Here is an 18334-nt window from a genome sequence, read left to right as displayed (position 1 = left end):
CTTTGCGTACTACTGAGAAACAGCTAGAAGTTCATCACTGACCTAAATAAAGCTCGCTATGGATCCCTAAATAAAGTTCATTACAGATCCCTACATAAGGATGGATTTAAGACCACTCAAGAACGAGGTCTCCAAAGATTCAGCTCGAACAGCTGCAACGCTCAGAGCCGTCGGTGAAACCCAGTGCACGTGCTGTTTGCACACGCACAGAGGATGTGACATCACATGTTGTATTTACTACGCTACTTTTGATTCAAAATATTCCATACGGAGATGGACGGAGATCCAACACCTGGATTACCTCAGTATTTTTCAAACACACATTTAATCCTTCAACATGGCTCGCAAACACAAAAAACCCACCTGTGCCTTGACAGATCGCATCAGAAATGAACACTTGCATTATTTGGAAATCTGTATTTTTGAAACATGGGGAAAATATAGATATAAAGAATAAATACTAAGGTACCATCAAGCTATCATAACTACCAGACACACACAAGTTTTCGGCAGACACTGGGCAAGAGCACTGCACTGCAGGAAAAACTTCTGGTGTTTGGTTGGATCCATGTGACATTACAAATATTCCATTGAACTTAAAAGCCGATAGGCTTTGTCTGGTGCTCAGAAACATCCCCGAACTCCTCCAGGAAATCCATTACCAGAAAAAGCAATGTATCCTTAAATAGAGTTTTAAGAATCCTAGAGAGGTTCATGAAATTTACTTTTATTATTGAGTGAAAAACGTTACTGTCTCGCCCTTTAAGAAAGAAGACAGAGTAAAATGACCAGATATCAGAGTTTCCCCATCATCACAACAAAATGCTTGCACAGAACTTCATCTGAGCAAGCCTAAACTCAAAACTGAAGGCGCGTATGGTAGGACCACGTTTCAAAAACAGCGTGCACAACACACTGAAAGCCTGGATGTCGACTGCAAAGGCACCACCGGACACGGTTACGACTATTAAGAACATCAGCTACCGCAGCAGAGCCATATTGTTATCATGATAACATGTGTGACAATAAGACCTGGTGCACTTCAGGGATTGACTTTTACTGGAGGGATAACACCCCTTACCTTGAAAAGACTGTTTGGCTCTGTCCACTAGTTCTTCAATTGGATAACTTGCTAGATCTCCTCTGGCATGCTTAGTTTTGCAGTAGGTACATGCATTGAGACATCTGTTTAGAAAATGAAAATACTCAGTTTCTAGCCAAGAAAGCCTTTTACATGCACAGCTATATTTATTAAGCACATCTGGAAAAAATAAGTTTTTACACTTACAACCAGAAAATAGTAGCATTCTGTTTTAAAATCAATAAAGTAACAAAACTGGTTTGAAAAGCGTTTTGTCCTCCTACCTTTTTAAACTTATCTTTCACATCTCTATAAAAGGTTGAAAAAGCAATCAGTGGAAAGCACATAGAAAATCCAAGAGTGAGAATTTACATCTTTTCAGAAAGCTCTAATAGGGTTAATAATTGTTCATTACTAAAGATGATTCTCCAGTCTTCTAACCATACTATTACATAAAAACTCCAGCCTGAACAAGGTAATAGAGGAAGAGAGTCCCGAAAGACTAAAAGTAGATTTTAACCATAGTGTATATTCTTGAAAACACATTAGCATTAATTTTTCCTTCTGTCTTTTGGCTCGTGCAAACAAAGCAAATACCATAACGAAGAGAGAATCACCACCTAGAAAGACAGCTTGACACAAAAGATTGGGGAGCTAATGAAAAACTCCCAAGAGAAAACGACAGAACAATGCAAATATTTTTAATTTACCTGACAATGTAGTGATGGCAGGCTAATTCAAAGTGAGAGAAAGATGAAAACAAACAAACAAGAACTACCATTTGTTGCATGTTTTTCTTGGACAACCCTTTGGATCCTGGTAGCACCACGAATGTAATAAGCAGAACATTAAAAGGAGTTTGTTGCACTATTTTTCCCTTTCCTCCCTTTTTAAAGCTGATATCGCCCTACAGCTTTTTATAGGTGAAAGCATTTAAACTGCTAAAAAACCCATAAAGCCAAAAAATCCAATTATAAACATTACCCTTGTTCATGGTTACTAGAACATCTTCAGTTCTGTCCATTTTCACAGCAGCAATATAACAGAGCATGTGGGGGCCAGAAAAGGCTGACGCTCCAACTGCAGGAGCATTACTACGGAATGTTCAAAACGGCAATGAAAAGGCAAAGACACCACCAGGTGCCTCCTGAAAAAGTCACCAACTACCAGACTGTGTTTCATACTTGGATATCTCTTGTCTTTCGTGATGATGTCTAACAGCTCCCTGACTCGGTAGTTACTGCTTCGGGAACTCTGCAGGTTTTCCTTCACAAAGATTCCCCTCGCACTTCAGCAACACCATGTCGGCACGAGCAGTGGACCAGGAGGTGCGGAACCCCGCACGGAACGCTTTCTCAGCTGCCCTCCTGCCCCTGCACATCACCTTCTCCATTAACTGCATCTTACTCTCTGCCAGAAGACATCTAGATGGTTCCCGATTCTGATAGACTGGATGCTGTGAATTTCATATCATCTGATCTATGTATTGTTTTTTTCCTGCCTGTCAGACCCAAACATCAGATTTTAGCATCCATTCTAGATCAGAAAACTGAAAGATGCTGTTTAACTGAGTGTAAAAGTCTGAGTTTCAATGAAGTTTACTACCAATTCTTTGTCATCTTGAACTGTAACCTTGCATGAAAACAACGCTTTTTGTAGACTTTCTTCAAGATGTGTCACTTCATTACAAGACTGACAGAAACAATAATTTTAGTAAGTTATTTAAAACATAATTCTAAATTTATTCCTGTGTAATGGATCTAAATAGAGCCAAAATCTAAACTTGTCCCGATGTACAGTAAAAAGGATTATTAATGCTATTTACACAGAATTTTTCTGTTTCGGTATCACAGAAGTCCCTGTATAGTATATTTCCAAAAACCAGCGTGTTACCTCTTCCTCTCTTCTCCTTATAATTTATGCATAAATCATATACGTTTCTCACGATGTATTTTGCTCTGTATCGGCCAGGAGTATTTGAAAAGCCCTACAGCGAGAGCACCAAGTAGTAAGAGCACTAAGCGACAGTATTAAATACTGGAAATATTCATCTCCAAACCTTGAGGATAAGTTTCATACCTTCATTCAATGTTCCTTTCCTACAAGGTGTAGTTTCTAGTAAACTAGTTTCTCCTGCCTCTTCAGAGTTTCTTTCTGGGCAAATACTCTTTAAAATAAGTCCTGGGCTACCTGAAAAAAATATCATACCAGCAAGTTCTCTCTGGTACTGCAATAAACTTGGTCACAAAGAGAGAATGGAAACATGCAGCAAGAGGGGAAATTATTCTCCAAATATTCACAGTATTATGTGGGATTGCTTCTAAGAGCTTTATTACTATGGTCTTTAAGTACAACTTCAGGTGGTTTGTTGATCTATTTTGGGTTAGGAGCTCAAAGCTGGGATTTGGAGGCAGATATTTTTTTTCAAGTTTTGCTACATTAATCAGCTTATTCCCACTATAAAATACAAATATTGTGAAATTCCTAAATGGGGGGGGGGGGGGGAGGTACTTCTTCGATGTAACATAGCAAAGGATCAACTGTAGAAAGAAAAGCAAAAACCACAAAACTTTTAAATCCTATTTGTACCATATGTATTAATTTCAACTTCGGGGGGAAAAAATAATCTTTTGGGCTACATCTTACTAACGAAAGGATGTAGATTTCAAATACTTGTAAAAATGCTGAACTAACCACTTTTCCCAGATTTGAGAATTATCTATTCTGGAAAACACACATTTAAACAAAACCATAAGCATATTAAAGTATCTGTAGCTTTTTTTTCTCTAGTAAGCCAGCCTCTACTCCAAGTTTCCAGCATAACAAATTATTCATACAGTCGTGCTGCCACATACTCAGACCACAGACAATCAAGTGGAAAAAGGCTGTTGGGAACCCTGAGAATCAGAGCGCTGCCTCTTACTAAATGGCATTGACCAGCAAGTGGATCCTCTAAAACCAGCCCAGCCGGTAAAGCTCTCCATAAAAATCCACCTTTTTCACAGCAAAAGCTCAAACACACAGGACTAAGAAGCCGACATGGTTGTAGTTGCAAAAGCGTATTTTGCCTTCTGTGAAACTGGAAGCCTTCTGCAAGAATTGAAAGTTCATTTGTAAATGTTCGTTTGTATTACAGGTCAAAGCTTTTTTGCACAAAGAAACTACAGACATTTATAGAAACAAATATTAACGGTCCTTATGTTCGTAATTATCAACATGTTTTGGACAAATTTTGTAGTGATTGCAGAACAAAAAAAACCACACTCATTCCTTGTTTTTCCAACATACTAAACTGATCAAGGTATTTTGAATTATTAACCTTTTGCTTTGAATTATTAACCTTTAATCAGCTCCGTGCCCAATACACAGAACTATTTCACAGCAAGGAAAAATATTATCCACAGATAAATTACTACCATGTGGTTAATTAAAAACTTTTTGAACTTGTTACCAAGCTGAACGTCATCCACATTTTGGTCAAGTGCCTGAAATTTCATTGTAGGCATAGGAAACAGTGGTCTTCACAGAGCTTAGCTACTATGTGCTCACGTTTCGCGTTAGATTAAGCAGACTCTTCATTTTCAAAACAGTAATATTCCTCATAAAATACACACTTAACATGAAAGGCTACCCCTTACAGACGGAACTAATTACTCATGACTCAGCAGACAAATAAAGACTTTTCATCAGTGCGACTAACCAGTGGGTTTCGGCAGCAGATGAGAACGAGAGTACAGACACGAGGAGCAAAATCCCAGTTCCTCTTAATGGGACTTGCGCCATCGCGTTTAGTGAAGACAGGATTCCACTCTCAGATATGTGGAGTATAAAATATATTTCATTCCAGGATCAGAAAACAGCTCAATTACAGCCTGCGACGTGCCATCAGTGCGTTCGTCACTCACACTGCACGTGACTGACCAGGACCAGACGTTTGCGAGCGAGACGGGAGAGCTGAACAGCTGCAACACATCATATGGCAGAAGATCCCTGCTGCTCTGCAGGTGGCTGATTTTGGGGAAGGGGGGTGGTATCGCCCTTTTAATTTCCCAAATAATCCATTAAATTCTTGCTTGGTATCAACCTAATGAGCTGGTAAAAAACACCACCACCACCCATAAAAACCAATAACAAAAAACCCCACAAAAACCCACAGAACACACAAAAAGAAATCCCCACCCAACCAAAACCCAGTCCTAAGGTGATCTTCTCCCAAATTAGAACCTTTCAGAAACAAAGTCAAATATCCTTACTCACAATTCCGTATAAATACCAACATCTGCCCTTATGAGATCTATTTATATAAATTCAAGATTTTATGAAGTTTGCCATATTAAATAAATAATAATAATAAAGTTCTGCCAGTAGCACAGCGTCCCTAACATCACTGGTACATCACATCAGCACAAATAGGGGAAGATTGCTCACCACAGTCACCCTCTCTGCACCTACCATCACACTTCCTTAGACAGCTTCAATAATTCCAGCCCAAGAATATTTTCTGTTAGTAAAGTGTGGTTTTCCTGAAAGAGGAGCATGATGTGCTTGTTCCAAAATACAGTTTGCAGAAAAGAGTTTGGTGTTCGTATGGTCCTTTTAGATTTTCTAGTAAATGTAATTTTGCTAAAAATGAGAAAACTCTGTGCAGGCTTGACTGAGCAAAAGAAATACCAGAAATATATACTCCCAGCAGATAAAAAAAGAGATGGATACTAGTCACAACTTGCTAAACAAGAGCTAGTAGATTTCTACAAATGTTTTTCTCCTTAGGAAATAAAGTTTTGTAAACCTAACAACAGCATTTATGCTGTATTTATAGTTACATATCATACCGTATTTATAGCATCAAGTACCATGAATATTTCTCAGTATTTTACCTCAATAAATGCTACTTTGTACTTCCAAAATTTCTCAATCCTGTCACCCTTAACTGTAATGAACCAGAAAAAAAAAAGTCTACAGACAAGAAAACATGCCTGATATGGTCTGACTTGTTTTCAGGAAACTCTTTTTTGTTTGAAGTTTGTACATTTTACAATAAAGCTTTTCACCTCGCTATGACAGGGAAGATAATTTCCTGTAAAAATGTGGGGCATGGGAGGTTGTTTTCACTCTAAAAAGAATCAGGATTTAAAATACTTTTGCAACAGTGGCAAGCTATTTCTACGGAAGGCTAATTAGTCTCAGCAGCAATCGCAGTGTTACAGAAATCCTGTTTCTAGTTTCCCTGCCTGCCCAGCAGCCGCAGCGTGCCGTGCAGATGCACTTGATGTTACAACATTTTCTATCTGATAAAAATAGGAAATTATCTTTGTAGCCAACTCTTTTAGAAACTGCTCTGGAACTGCAAAGCCAACTTAAAAAGAAAAAGCTTCTCAAAGAAGTTTTAGCAGAAAATAGGATGACCTTGCAAGAAACACTATACAGTGTACAGGACTGCACACGTTTTTCTCAAAGCAGGATGCAACTGTGGGATGCTATTTTTTAATTCTGCAACCCATTCCACGCTCGGCGAAATGTGAACAAACTGCTTGATAATTTTGCTCTTCCGAAGACCTTCGAAGCCAGTGTTTTATTTGCTAATGTCTCAGTAGTTGCTAATCAAAAGGAATTTGGAAAGAAGGCAGCTCAGTTAGTTTGATAGGCTATAGCATGATTTAATTTTGTACTTCAAATATTTGCATTTTGTGAAACTGAATTCCTTCACCGAAGTCAAGGGCAGGTGATTCAAAAGTCACAGCTATGCAGTTATATCATCGAACAATCAACTGGCTCACTTTAAGGCCAACATTTACCATCAGCAACATCAAGTGCATCAATGGCACTTTTTAATGTTTGTCTAAAGAACTTCTCGATTAATTATTCTGCCCGCAGAGCTCTGCAATTGTTTGAATTAATTCATTCAGGCACTCTCAACCGATATTACAGGTTAGAATATTCCACTGCTAAGCCGCACAGATCTGTGTTCCCCACCCTCACCAAAATGGTGCGCTGCTAGATGTTTACTGGAAACCACAATGATTTTTTCTCTGCAATCCAAACTAAAGCTCTATGATTCACAGAGACCTAAATCATTTCAGAAGCGTTTCCAAAGGGCTGCTGGGCTACACTGAGCACAGCTTTGGGGGCAGATCAATACAGTCATAAATATCAAGAAAGTGACTCAGTTGAAATAGCACAGGGAGATAAATGAGGTTCTGCGGTTGCACAGAGCACAAAATGCCAGGGCATTGTAACTACAGGTCACCAATTCTTTCTACACCTCATAAAGAGTAACAATATTTGCAAGACGATGACTTCTGGTCTCAGTCAAATAGCAGTAATGAAGGTGGTAGAAATAAAGAGTTATTCCAGAAAAATCTTAGATAGACAAGATACTTTTTTAGAAATCTGCTCACAGCTAATCCCAGAGACGCAATGGCAGAATACCCCAGTATCACATATTTCCGCCTGCATAAGCAACTATTACTCTCAGATCGCTCCTAATGAACAGCAGTGATTGGAAAATGACCTCCAAGGATAGGATTCTTGGAGGCTTGCTTTAATTTATAAAGTTTTAGAGAGCTGTGGCTTGACAAATGCCTTAATATTTTAGGCATCAAATAGTATCATTTTATTTAAAAAACTCTACTGGGGCAGATGACTTGGCATAACTTATACAAAATATGCTGCAAAACCTAATTGGGTTACTAATTAACAGTTTCATAAGCTTTAAAAAAATTCACCTTTCAAAGTTTTTTTAACAAAATAGTAAGGATTAAATTAAAACTGTGATTTCTGCATAGCGGAGGGGAGACGACGAGCACATTTGAAGCTCTGTTTCAGGAATGAAGCATCTCAGCAGATCTCCGTGAGGAAAGGAGAAGGGCAAGGGAAGTCAGGTATGGTTCCATAAACAACCCGCTCCGTTCACCGTGCATCTTCACAACACCAGCAGCTCCTGAATCACCCCCACAGAAACCGTGGCTGAAAAGCAGAGCACTGCCGGTGGTAAGAGCCTTTGTTTTTACTTCCTGAATGGCTTTTGGGACAGACCCTTTTAGAGTGGCGAAATCTCACAGGAAACATTAGGCTGCAGTTAAGTCTGTAACATGCAGCAGGTACCACACAGATTCTTGGGATAAAAGGTATTGTTTTTGTACTGGTCAAAACATCCTGGGGGGAGAGGAATTATATTTCAGCAGCACTAAAACTAGCAGGCTTAATTTAGAATTTATCTGAGACTGCCATCAGACTTAATTTCTAAAGAAGTATTTGCAAAATATCTGTGGGAAAGTGGATCTGAATTGTCTGGGTAAAATAATGGAAATAAGTGCATAATAAAAACAAACTCACCATTTATAATCGGGAAGGAATCCCTTCCCAACAACTGTGTCTACACAAGGCTTTCTGCCCCAAAATGTCCTACTGGTTGTGGCAGCAATAGAAATGTTAAGAGCTCCACCATGGACAAGGACCTAAGCATTAGCTACAGTTAGTAGTATGCTATTGCTCTTAAATGTCATCTCTGTCTTGGGATAAATTGGTTAGTCTTGCGGGAAAAAAACGAGGACGTGCAGCAGTAGAGAGACATACACGCTTCAAGTAACACTCTTCTTATGTGTTACTTTGTCAACTTCAAACCAAAGAAGACCACGCATTTCAACATAATTCAACAACCTTAAATCTGAGATTTTCCAAGCAATTTAATGGACTGATCTACACAGTCATTCTTGTAAGAATCCAATGACTGATTTATTTTAAAAATAGAAATTTAAACCAGGGCCTTATGTTAGCCTTTAAGAGTATCCAAGGGATTTTCACAAGCAAATTAATCTCCTTTACACAGTTAGAGAGCTGCATCAGTCAGATTTCCTTCATGGACATAGCTTCCTTACTGCTCCTGTCTCTCTTAAGAACCTCTTAAAGAAAATGCAAGTTAAGGTACTTACCTTTGAATAATTAGGGGAAATCATTTGAATAATTAGGCAAACTAACATTTATAAATTATTTTCTTTTCATTATTTTATAACACTATTGTTTAAACATATTTAGATATATTTTACAGAATTGAAAAGCATAGTGACAGTGCAGAAAAATAGGAAACAGTAGCCTTTCATTGCTAAACTAACAATCCTCAACTTCTCCATGTGCTTTACTTCTCTAAAATTCTCCCCCCTTCTAATGATTCTTCAGCTTTTTTCTATTTTACTTTTCCCCCCTGCCATTTTCTTAACTTTTTCCTTTCGTCTTGCATTCAGTGATTGTTATGCTTGTAACTCTCCCAGTGTCCTCACGTCCCAGTGACTCAAATGGTCTTTCTTCCAAGCCAGTTGGCTGCTGTTTGTATGCTTTGATTTCCTCTTTAACCACTGAAGTCTGTGATGAGTCTGAAAGTTTTCCAGCTCAACCGCTGCCAGCTCTGACACAAACCATAACTTGCTAGCTTGCTTTTTTTTTTTTTCTCCTTAAAGCACAAGACAACTAGTTTTTAGCTAGTTAGACCTACGTTGATGAAAATTCAACTTAAGGATGCGCCTCCATTGCAACTCAGATAGTTACTTTCACTTAAGTTTTCTAATTCATTTCACATCTACTTGATCCTCTTTTCAGTCTTCATCACTTGTATTCAATATTGACCTAAGACAAGCCCCAGATACTCCTAAAGAAATAAGAGAACAGCAGATACCAGAATTCTAAGTGGAGTCAGGTATGGTAATAGTACCTTTATGAGATTTAATTAGCAGTAGTGCTATTTAAAAGAATATACATCTATCAAATACCTATTGCTTTGCCAAGAATTTCTTCCCATATAAGTCTTTAAGCATTACGTATAAAATTCATCTTATTAAAATCATAAAGAATACCAAGGCTTATTCTTTCTTATTTTGCAGAAGGTATCATAAACTGGACCAACCTACACAGCTGAATATCCTAAAGCAAACCAGCTTTGTAATAAACACAAACACCCAGGAAATCTGAAATATAGATAAAGAAACAAAAACAGTTAGCACTGACAAAAATCTCATTCCTAATATTTTAAGAGTTGTCAAACAAAACAAGTCTTATTCTCTCGTAAGGATGCATTTCTCCTTACACAAATATACAACAAAACACACGGATCTACTTCAGCTGGTTGTGTTTCAGCACTGTTTTCATACAACATACCAGAGAGCACTGAAGCCTATGCGCCATTTCACAGCAAGAATATCCTTATTTTTGTAGAATTTGAAATTCAGTCGGCAGGTTGAAGGCATTTTTTCAACAACATTTTTGCAACTTTTTTTTGAACAAAAGTTTTCAGCTACAAGTCCTAAGAAAAAGTCCTACTCAAAATGTGCTTATTTTACACACATTAACTGTATACTGGCAAGCCTATCTTACCGAGTCCTTCTGCCTCCCCAATAGATACTTAGGACAGTTCAGACAGAGGTTGTGTTCAAATTAACTGTATTCAGAGAACAAGGGACCAGACAACGAACTCTAATCCACAACTAACATGTTCAGAAAAGGAGATACTGTGAAAGAAGAATGACGATACCCAGTAAAACACAATCCTTCAGACTGTTCCTTTTGCCATCACAGAGACAGAGCATCTACAAAGTACCTCACAGCAAGTACCGTCATTTCACACCTACTTTCAGTTTTCAAAGTATTTTAACAGCCTCTCACAAACTTTCTGTTCTTCTTAGATGACTGCTGTTCACTCCCATATTTGACTTACGAATTATTTACTTACAATTTTGACTCCCGTATTTAACACTATAAACTACACCTCCTCCCTGTAGTTCCACTCAAAGCAGCAACAGTTGTAAAGCACATCAGCTGCTCGAATGACCTGGTGGTACAGGAATAGGACCTAGTTTAAATTTAATTATTAAAATTCCCATTACAGTCTCTGCAGTAAGTCCCGGGGCTGCTGGAATCACAAAGGACGCGTATGTTGGATGTCAGCTGGTTACAAAGTGTCTGCACAGGCCTGGCTTTTAGTAGGGATGCCGGGATGTACGCCTAGTGCAGGAGCAGAACATTTAGACCAGGAGGGAACCTGGACGAACAAGGGCAGGAAATAGACAGTGCTTAGCCTAAGTTCTGTATTACTTCAGTGCTTTCACATACACGTATTTCTAAACTTGGAGTAGGTGGCCTGCTTCCACAAAACATTGCTACATTAGAATTTGAACATGTCCCAGAAACACTTCCGAGATCAGCTGCAGATACAGCAGGGCTCCCTTGCAGCCCTCCCGCTTCCCCACCAACTGCAGCACGAGCCGGTAAGCGCCACGTTAACTCGCGTCGCTGTGCGGGGGAATGGCGGGTGTAACGGAGACGCCCCTACTGACCCTGCAGCGGGAACTGTAAGGTGATCCACGCGTTTACAGTGTGCGCGGTGAACAGACGTCGCTGCATCATCGCGAGTGACAGAATTGCAAGTTAATTCGTTAAACAGTGCTGAACTTTCCTACAGATGCTGACACTCAAATAGCTTAACCTGCAATAACATTTCCCCTCTATTACATAAAACCTTCAGTTAGACTGTTCTTCATTTAAGTGGTAAATTAAAACCAACATCTCAAAAGTTACTGCGTTTTACTTTACTAAAGAATTGTTCCTAAAACAAAAGACAAAAGTTTCAATATGTATTTGACTAGTTATATCAAATCAGTATACTATTTTACCCACACTTGCTATCTATAAAAGTAACTGATGCACAGTTTTGGAAATATATATATATATATTTTTAAATCAATCTAAAAAAACCTGACTTGCAGAAAAAAAGATCTCTACACCATTAGTAAAGAGAGTTCTTCTTCAAGCTCTTTAACAAAAGATCTAAAGCAAACTGTTGGAACACAGGAATGTGCATGACTACACAAACCCTTCAGTAAACGTTCCCCAGCTGCAGTCTTCAGCCTAACACCAAGGTAAAACTGGAGACTCCATTTACCTTCTGCGAAATGATTAAATCGCAGAAGCAAAGCAACATTATATGATATACACAACACACAAATACTCACTGGAAACAGAAAAACCACTAGACATTTATCTCTTAAAACCAGAAAAGACACCAAGTCTGGCACCAGTCTGCAATGCAAGAAAGACCATGTGATACTTAGACACTTGTGTATTAGTTTAAAAATAAGCTAGATAAGCATGTGATGAGTGACAATTTTGTACTTGACCTTTGCTTAAATAGCTTTTTACAAAGTCCACACACACAAACAAAATACCTTAAAAAAAACACCCCAAAACTAAAACTCTACTTCTCATCCAATGTTTTAAAGACAAACTCTACAAACAAAATTCTACATGGTTACTTAAGGAAGAATAAAAACATACGTTTTGTAGGAGGAATTCAGAAAAAGAAATTTTAAAAAAAAAAAAAAAGCACTGAAGTCTTCTTGTAAATCAAGCTGATGAAATTCAACATGCTAAGTTACAGAGACAGAAGCTTGGGGTGTGTATTTCCAGTGGGAATATTTCGGTCTGCCTAGCAGGCAAGGAATTTAGAAATAGAGTTCCTCTTTCCTGAGGCTGAATAGGCCTACAGGATCACACAGGAAATTATTTTAAGTCGGGAAATGAGGATGCATTCTGCATGGGATGGGGAACCCTTCATTTAGGGTATTACTTTTTAAAGTGCCAAACCACACCACTTTCCTCTGGAGCGAAGGCCTGCACCAAGTATTAAGCAACTGCACTAACATCCATTGCGCTTGTCTCTAAATCCTTGTGGGTTTTCCTGTTGCTCTTTTTATTTACTGAAATATCACAGACGCCAGAGTGGCTGAGGTGGGAAGGGACCTCTGGACATCACCTAGTCCAAGCCCCGACTGCTCAAAGCAAAGGCAACTGGAGCAGGATGCTCAGTACCATGTCCAGACAGCTTCTGAGTGTCACCAAGAAGGAAACTCCACACCCTCTCTGGTTCAATCACCTCTACTGTAAAAACAGGTTTTTCTTACATTTAATTAAATGTCTTGTATTTCAGACTGTGCCCATTACCTCTCATTCTGTCCCTGGGCACCACGGAGAAGAGCCTGGCGCCATCCTCTTTACTGCCCACACACCGCAGGTATTCCTACACACTGAGAAGATGCCCGCAAGCCTGCTCTTCTCTAGGCTGAAGTCCTGGCTCTCAGTCTCTGCTCAAATGCCAGATGCTCCAAGCTATTAATCACCTTCACAGCACTTCACCGGACCTGCTCCAGGGTCTCTACATGTCTGTTGTACCAGGGAGCCCAGAGCTGGATGCAGCACTCCCGGTGTCCCACCAGGGCTGAGCAGAGGGGAAGGATCACCTCCCTCCATCTCCTGGAGACCCTCTGCTGGGTGCCGCCCAGGAGGCCACTGGCCACCTTTGCTGGCTCGTGTTTCCCATGCACTTTTACTTGTGCAAACAAGCCTTACGAACGTGTTTGGCACATTTTAAACAGAAGGTAACGAGATGTACGAACAGTGTTTCTTATTTTAGGCTAATCTCATAAGTTTTGTGCTTTACCTAAGCACATACGATCATGACAGCGGGTGATTTTAAGTTTCAGAGTCAAAGCTGTTAACCATGCTCCCAGGAGCACAAAGTATTCTTTTAGGCATCTTCCTCCACTTCATTCAGTGTATTCACAACACAGAGTAAAGACTTAAAGTCCACAACCATTCCTGATGTATGGATTGAAAACCTCCATAAAAAGGGGCAACCAACAGTAAATCTGATGAGTAATAAATCATTGTAACTAATCATGATCAAAAGAGGTTAAAAATGAAAAAATCAAATTTTCACTTCTTACCACCACTCCCGAGAGCAACCATTCTTTTTCCAGAAATCAAAACCAAATATAGCAATGGCAGAGAAAATTTCTCTCTACCTCAAAAGTCAGACAACTGAACTCCATTTGTAAGGATAAATAAACCCTGCTTTAAGTAACACTGACACAATCCCACCACCAGGACAGCCTGGCTTCTCCACTTCTTGGCACTGATATGCAAACAAGAAAGCACCAGCTTTCCGACTTGCAGTTGTGTCTGCAAGAAAGGAAATTAGCAGGAGTCACACACACAGTTCCACTTTTCATCACGTAATCCCATGCTGCCAGGGCTATTTCATCTGGATTCATAATCTTGCTATACAGCACAACAAGACGAGTCCCTGAAGATGGAAACAAAGCCAAAGGAAAATGAACAGGGTAAACAGAGGTCTAAGGACCTGCCTCCTTGACTGGTGATACACATGAGTTAATACTATACTGTTCATTGTCATATTTAGGCTCAATCCACACAGACCTTTCATGTTTGTAAAGACGCTTCATGTAACGATGGGTCAGGAGCTCCAGCAGGCTTATGAAACGCTTCAGGAACAGCACTTGAGATACTGATGGCAGCTTTTACTTTTGGGAGTTTTATAGACTCCCGACTCACTTCTCAGGGATACAGAGAAATACCTGATCTCAATTTTCTAGACACGGTACTCTGCTCGTTTGACCGAAGCCTTCTGTAAATCTTACCCTATAACTACACAGATAAATTATTATACAGTGCAATTACAAAGAGATTGTGTAAATTATCTTAAAAATAAGGACCTTGTAAGCTAACAGGTTAAAATCTCACCACTTCAGCATAAAATAAGAGAGTGTTAAGTTTCAAAGTTTTTTTCCCCACATAAAGAAGCCATATAAAGAAAGAAAACTATCACATGCAAAACACTTGAAAGAATATTAAAAAAACTTGGAAAATGTTGCATTGGATTTTGCGCCACCTGTATTATCTGCCAAGCACAATCTTAATATTCAACTTTTCAGTTACTATTGGTTTGGGGTTTTTTTAAAGTACCTTTACTTCAGTGATTTTGCTCATACGTCACATACTGATTATCACCATGAAGATGCCCTATTCCTCTCGATTTTTCAAATCTTATGAATTCACACAAGTCAATGATAATACCATAAAAACATGCCTTCATGTACTTCAATAGATAATGCAAAATACAATTTTTTCGGAGCCCACCCATCTTATTCAGGAAAAACTACTTTTCCATTAAAATGATCTCTACGTAAAGTCTAAGAAGAAATTCAAGCACAAGGTATTTCTCACTTTTGATTCTTTTTACATATGCCTTAACATACTTCCCTGTCAAGTCTCCAAAAACAATTCCACCTTGACTAAAAGGGCACAAAGACATTGCAGTCAGACCCTTTGACAACTGGTTTTCATTTTTATTCCCATTTAAGATGTCATACCAAACTAGCAAAAGAGGTTGCATTATTAGGCAACTAAAAGCCACCCGATTCTGCTGATGAGCAGTAAAGATATGGGCACCTCACCTCAAACACTGAAGTTGTACAACGCTTTCAAATAGGCCATTAAAAGTCCCATAATTATGAGTACCTAAAATCACAGACATTTCTCACACTAACGTTCAGCAAGACAATATTTTTTCCAAACAATGGCTCCTCTAGTGCTTGTTTTGTTTTTCTAATTTTGGGGGTTTTCATGTGAAAAGCTGCGACTAAAGGCAGCACAATATCAATTATAAGTATGCCATCTGAGGTTATTTCTCAGTATTTACTGTAATCTGAGAAATGAATAAAATGTTTCTCAAGATTCTGCCCACATTTCCCTTAGGAAATACGTATGTGGGCGTTCAGAGAAGAGACGCAAATGAATGCTCTTCTCAACACGGAGGAATTTCTCTCCAACCTCAGAAAGCATGTTGATGTCAGAATTACAGATATATGAAATTGCAAACAACTTCAAAACGATCTCTTCTCCTTCAAGCAGAGGAGAACACGTAGCTCGTTGTGTGCTCCAAAACCACTTCCGTATGCGAGCACCTGCCAAGGTGGCAGGCAGGAAGCTGCCTCACGATACTGGGCACTAACCTGTAACTGGGCACCAGTACGTTAAAGCTGCCTCATTTGCTGATTCAAGCTCCAAAGCAAGCAGCAATGCACCACTGAAAGGAACCGTCTGACACTGCGGGAAACAATATATCACAGTCACACCAAACAAAATGAAACGAGTGTCCCCCCCCAACCTTTTCCCCACAGAGTTTCACTTGAAAACCGGGGATTGTGTTAAATTCTGGTGATCTTCCTCTCTTGGATTAACAGCGTGCACGAACTGTGCAGTGTGGGAAGCCACCTAGTGCCGAAGGAGCACAAATATGCCTGAAGCTGCCCAAAGTTTTAACGGGATGACGCAGTTAGAGCATGTGATTACTGCTGTTTTTCCCACTGACTCGCAAGTTGTGTGGTGTACCGGCATTTAGAGAATTGCATCGTGATTTCTGGCAACTTTTATGAGTCTTCCTGAATCTTTTAAGTGAACTGTGAAATCGCAATTTTCTGAAGATGAGATGTACAAAAGCAAAAGAGAATGCACCAAAATGTTTAAGGAGAAGGTCTGATGGAAATTTTAAACTCACGATGGCACTATATGCCAAAAAGGTTAGAATTTGTCAGGCCGGGTGGAAATAACCTAAGGGAGGCAACTATGCAAAAATGGAAACAATCAAAACAAACAATTTTTTTCTAACTCAATGCAGAAGTCAATCAGCAGACTCAAAAGAGGAAGCTTTCATGAATCAGAAAAAAACAGCTGTATAATTTAGGTGTACTTAAACAGCATTTCTCAAAAACTGAGAGCTCAAGAAACAGCATGAACATATAACATTGCACAGCAAGGATTCAAGGCCAGCAAGGCTTGGTGTGTACAAACAATGATTTCTGCTACGGCAAAGAACCCTACCAACATGCACCTCGTGACTCCACTGAAAAACCTCACTGCATGTCAACAGCATATGACTGCACTACAAAAAGAGCCCAGGGGATGATGCAGATCAGACGTCAATTTACTTGGACATGTCATCAAACTGCATCACTGAAGAAACAGGCACGAAATCCGTCATCATTAGAAGAGGGGAATGAAAAATCTGTGTTACCATACAGCTGGCAGTATTAGCGGATGGTATGGAATTGCCATTGTATGTTATTTTGAATAGTAGGATAGTGCTAAAGAAACAACTATTTACTGGAATAATTCTTAGGTATCCTATGCCAGTAAACTTAATGAAAGACTGGCTGAACATTTCTTGGAACAGGACACAATGTATGCTGTTCACTAAAAACACGCTTGTCCTAGATCCATTCAGACAGCATTTAACAGCAGCAATGAAAAATACAATCCAAGAAACGAATACTAGTCTTCAAGTCACACCACAAATGATGTCACAACTGCAGGTATCTGATGTACCAGTGAAAAAGCCCTTTAATGACCCTTTGAACTTTATACATTTTTTTTCTCTCAAAATGACTCTTGGCAGGGGATCGCGCTCTAATCCCTGTAGGGAAAGTAAAGAAGCCCAGTTCGGGATTACTTTGTCATTAAATTAAGAGAGCATGACATCAGAGACATTCAGATGTTGCAGCTAAAGGGTTTCACAAGTTCTGTACTTAAAATCCCATGGATAGAGCTGAAGTTCAAAGAAGTGAGTTCAAGCAGTGAAGACTCGGAAAATGAGAAAGAAGGAGTATTGTAAAGAGAGTAATAGTGGCAGAAATCATGAAGATGTGTGCAAGGCTGGAAGGCAACAGTCAAAGCGCAAGAGAAAAAATGACCTTTCAGGCAAATGCTTAGTGAAAAGTTTATACCCTAATTATACACTGAAATCAGGTATGTAAGGAACTTTCTGTGTATAAACATCCCTCTTTTTGTGAGGGATCATTTTGAATTCAAGGTTATCTTCCTCTCAGGTTAGCATGGTAGCAAACACTTACTCCAGAGGAATCTGGAAAACATCTATGTCACGTTCACTGCTCATCAAAGCAATCTTGTATAACACAGATCAGCATAAATGGCAGAACCACCACATGCAACAGTAAGAGAAACTGAGGACATCAACAGCTTCCACCTTCCCTGCAGCACAAGGGGATTTATTATACTAAACTCCAGGTAGTCCAGCAGTGTTGACCAGGCCTAACACTCCTGAGGAATGAAGAGGACCACAGCCGCCTCACCAGTGTAACACCTCCTGCCCTCAGCTGTTATTTCCATGAGCAGTTCTCATTAAGAGACACGAAAGGCTGAGGTTTTTTGGCACCAAAGGACATACAAGTCTACCTTACACAATCAGCTGTAGTAACCTTTAATGATTGGGGGAAGGCAGAAATCAGGCTACTCAGGAGGGAGGAAATAGTTCTTTCCTGGCCCCAATCCAAGTACTTTCTTTTCTGCTTTCTTAAATTACCTTTCTACAGTGGCTGCTCAAGGACACTAACT

At 39.4% G+C, this 18334-nt stretch overlaps 1 protein-coding gene across 3 annotated transcripts in view; it reads right to left on the bottom strand.

Annotated features, from left to right (window-relative positions):
• The window catches only part of CDKAL1 (CDKAL1 threonylcarbamoyladenosine tRNA methylthiotransferase), a 337692-nt gene that overhangs the window by 192832 nt on the left and 126526 nt on the right, over positions 1–18334 (bottom strand). For all 3 annotated transcript variants that reach the window (XM_086608947.1, XM_086608948.1, XM_086608949.1), the window contains exon 8: positions 1082–1185. In XM_086608947.1, coding sequence (XP_086465073.1) covers positions 1082–1185 — 104 coding nt within the window. The remainder of the gene's footprint in view (positions 1–1081; positions 1186–18334) is intronic.

Source organism: Tauraco erythrolophus, chromosome 3 (genome assembly GCF_009769465.1).
Source record: "Tauraco erythrolophus isolate bTauEry1 chromosome 3, bTauEry1.pri, whole genome shotgun sequence".
NCBI lineage: Eukaryota > Metazoa > Chordata > Aves > Musophagiformes > Musophagidae > Tauraco > Tauraco erythrolophus.
This window is presented reverse-complemented; position numbering and strand designations above follow the sequence as displayed.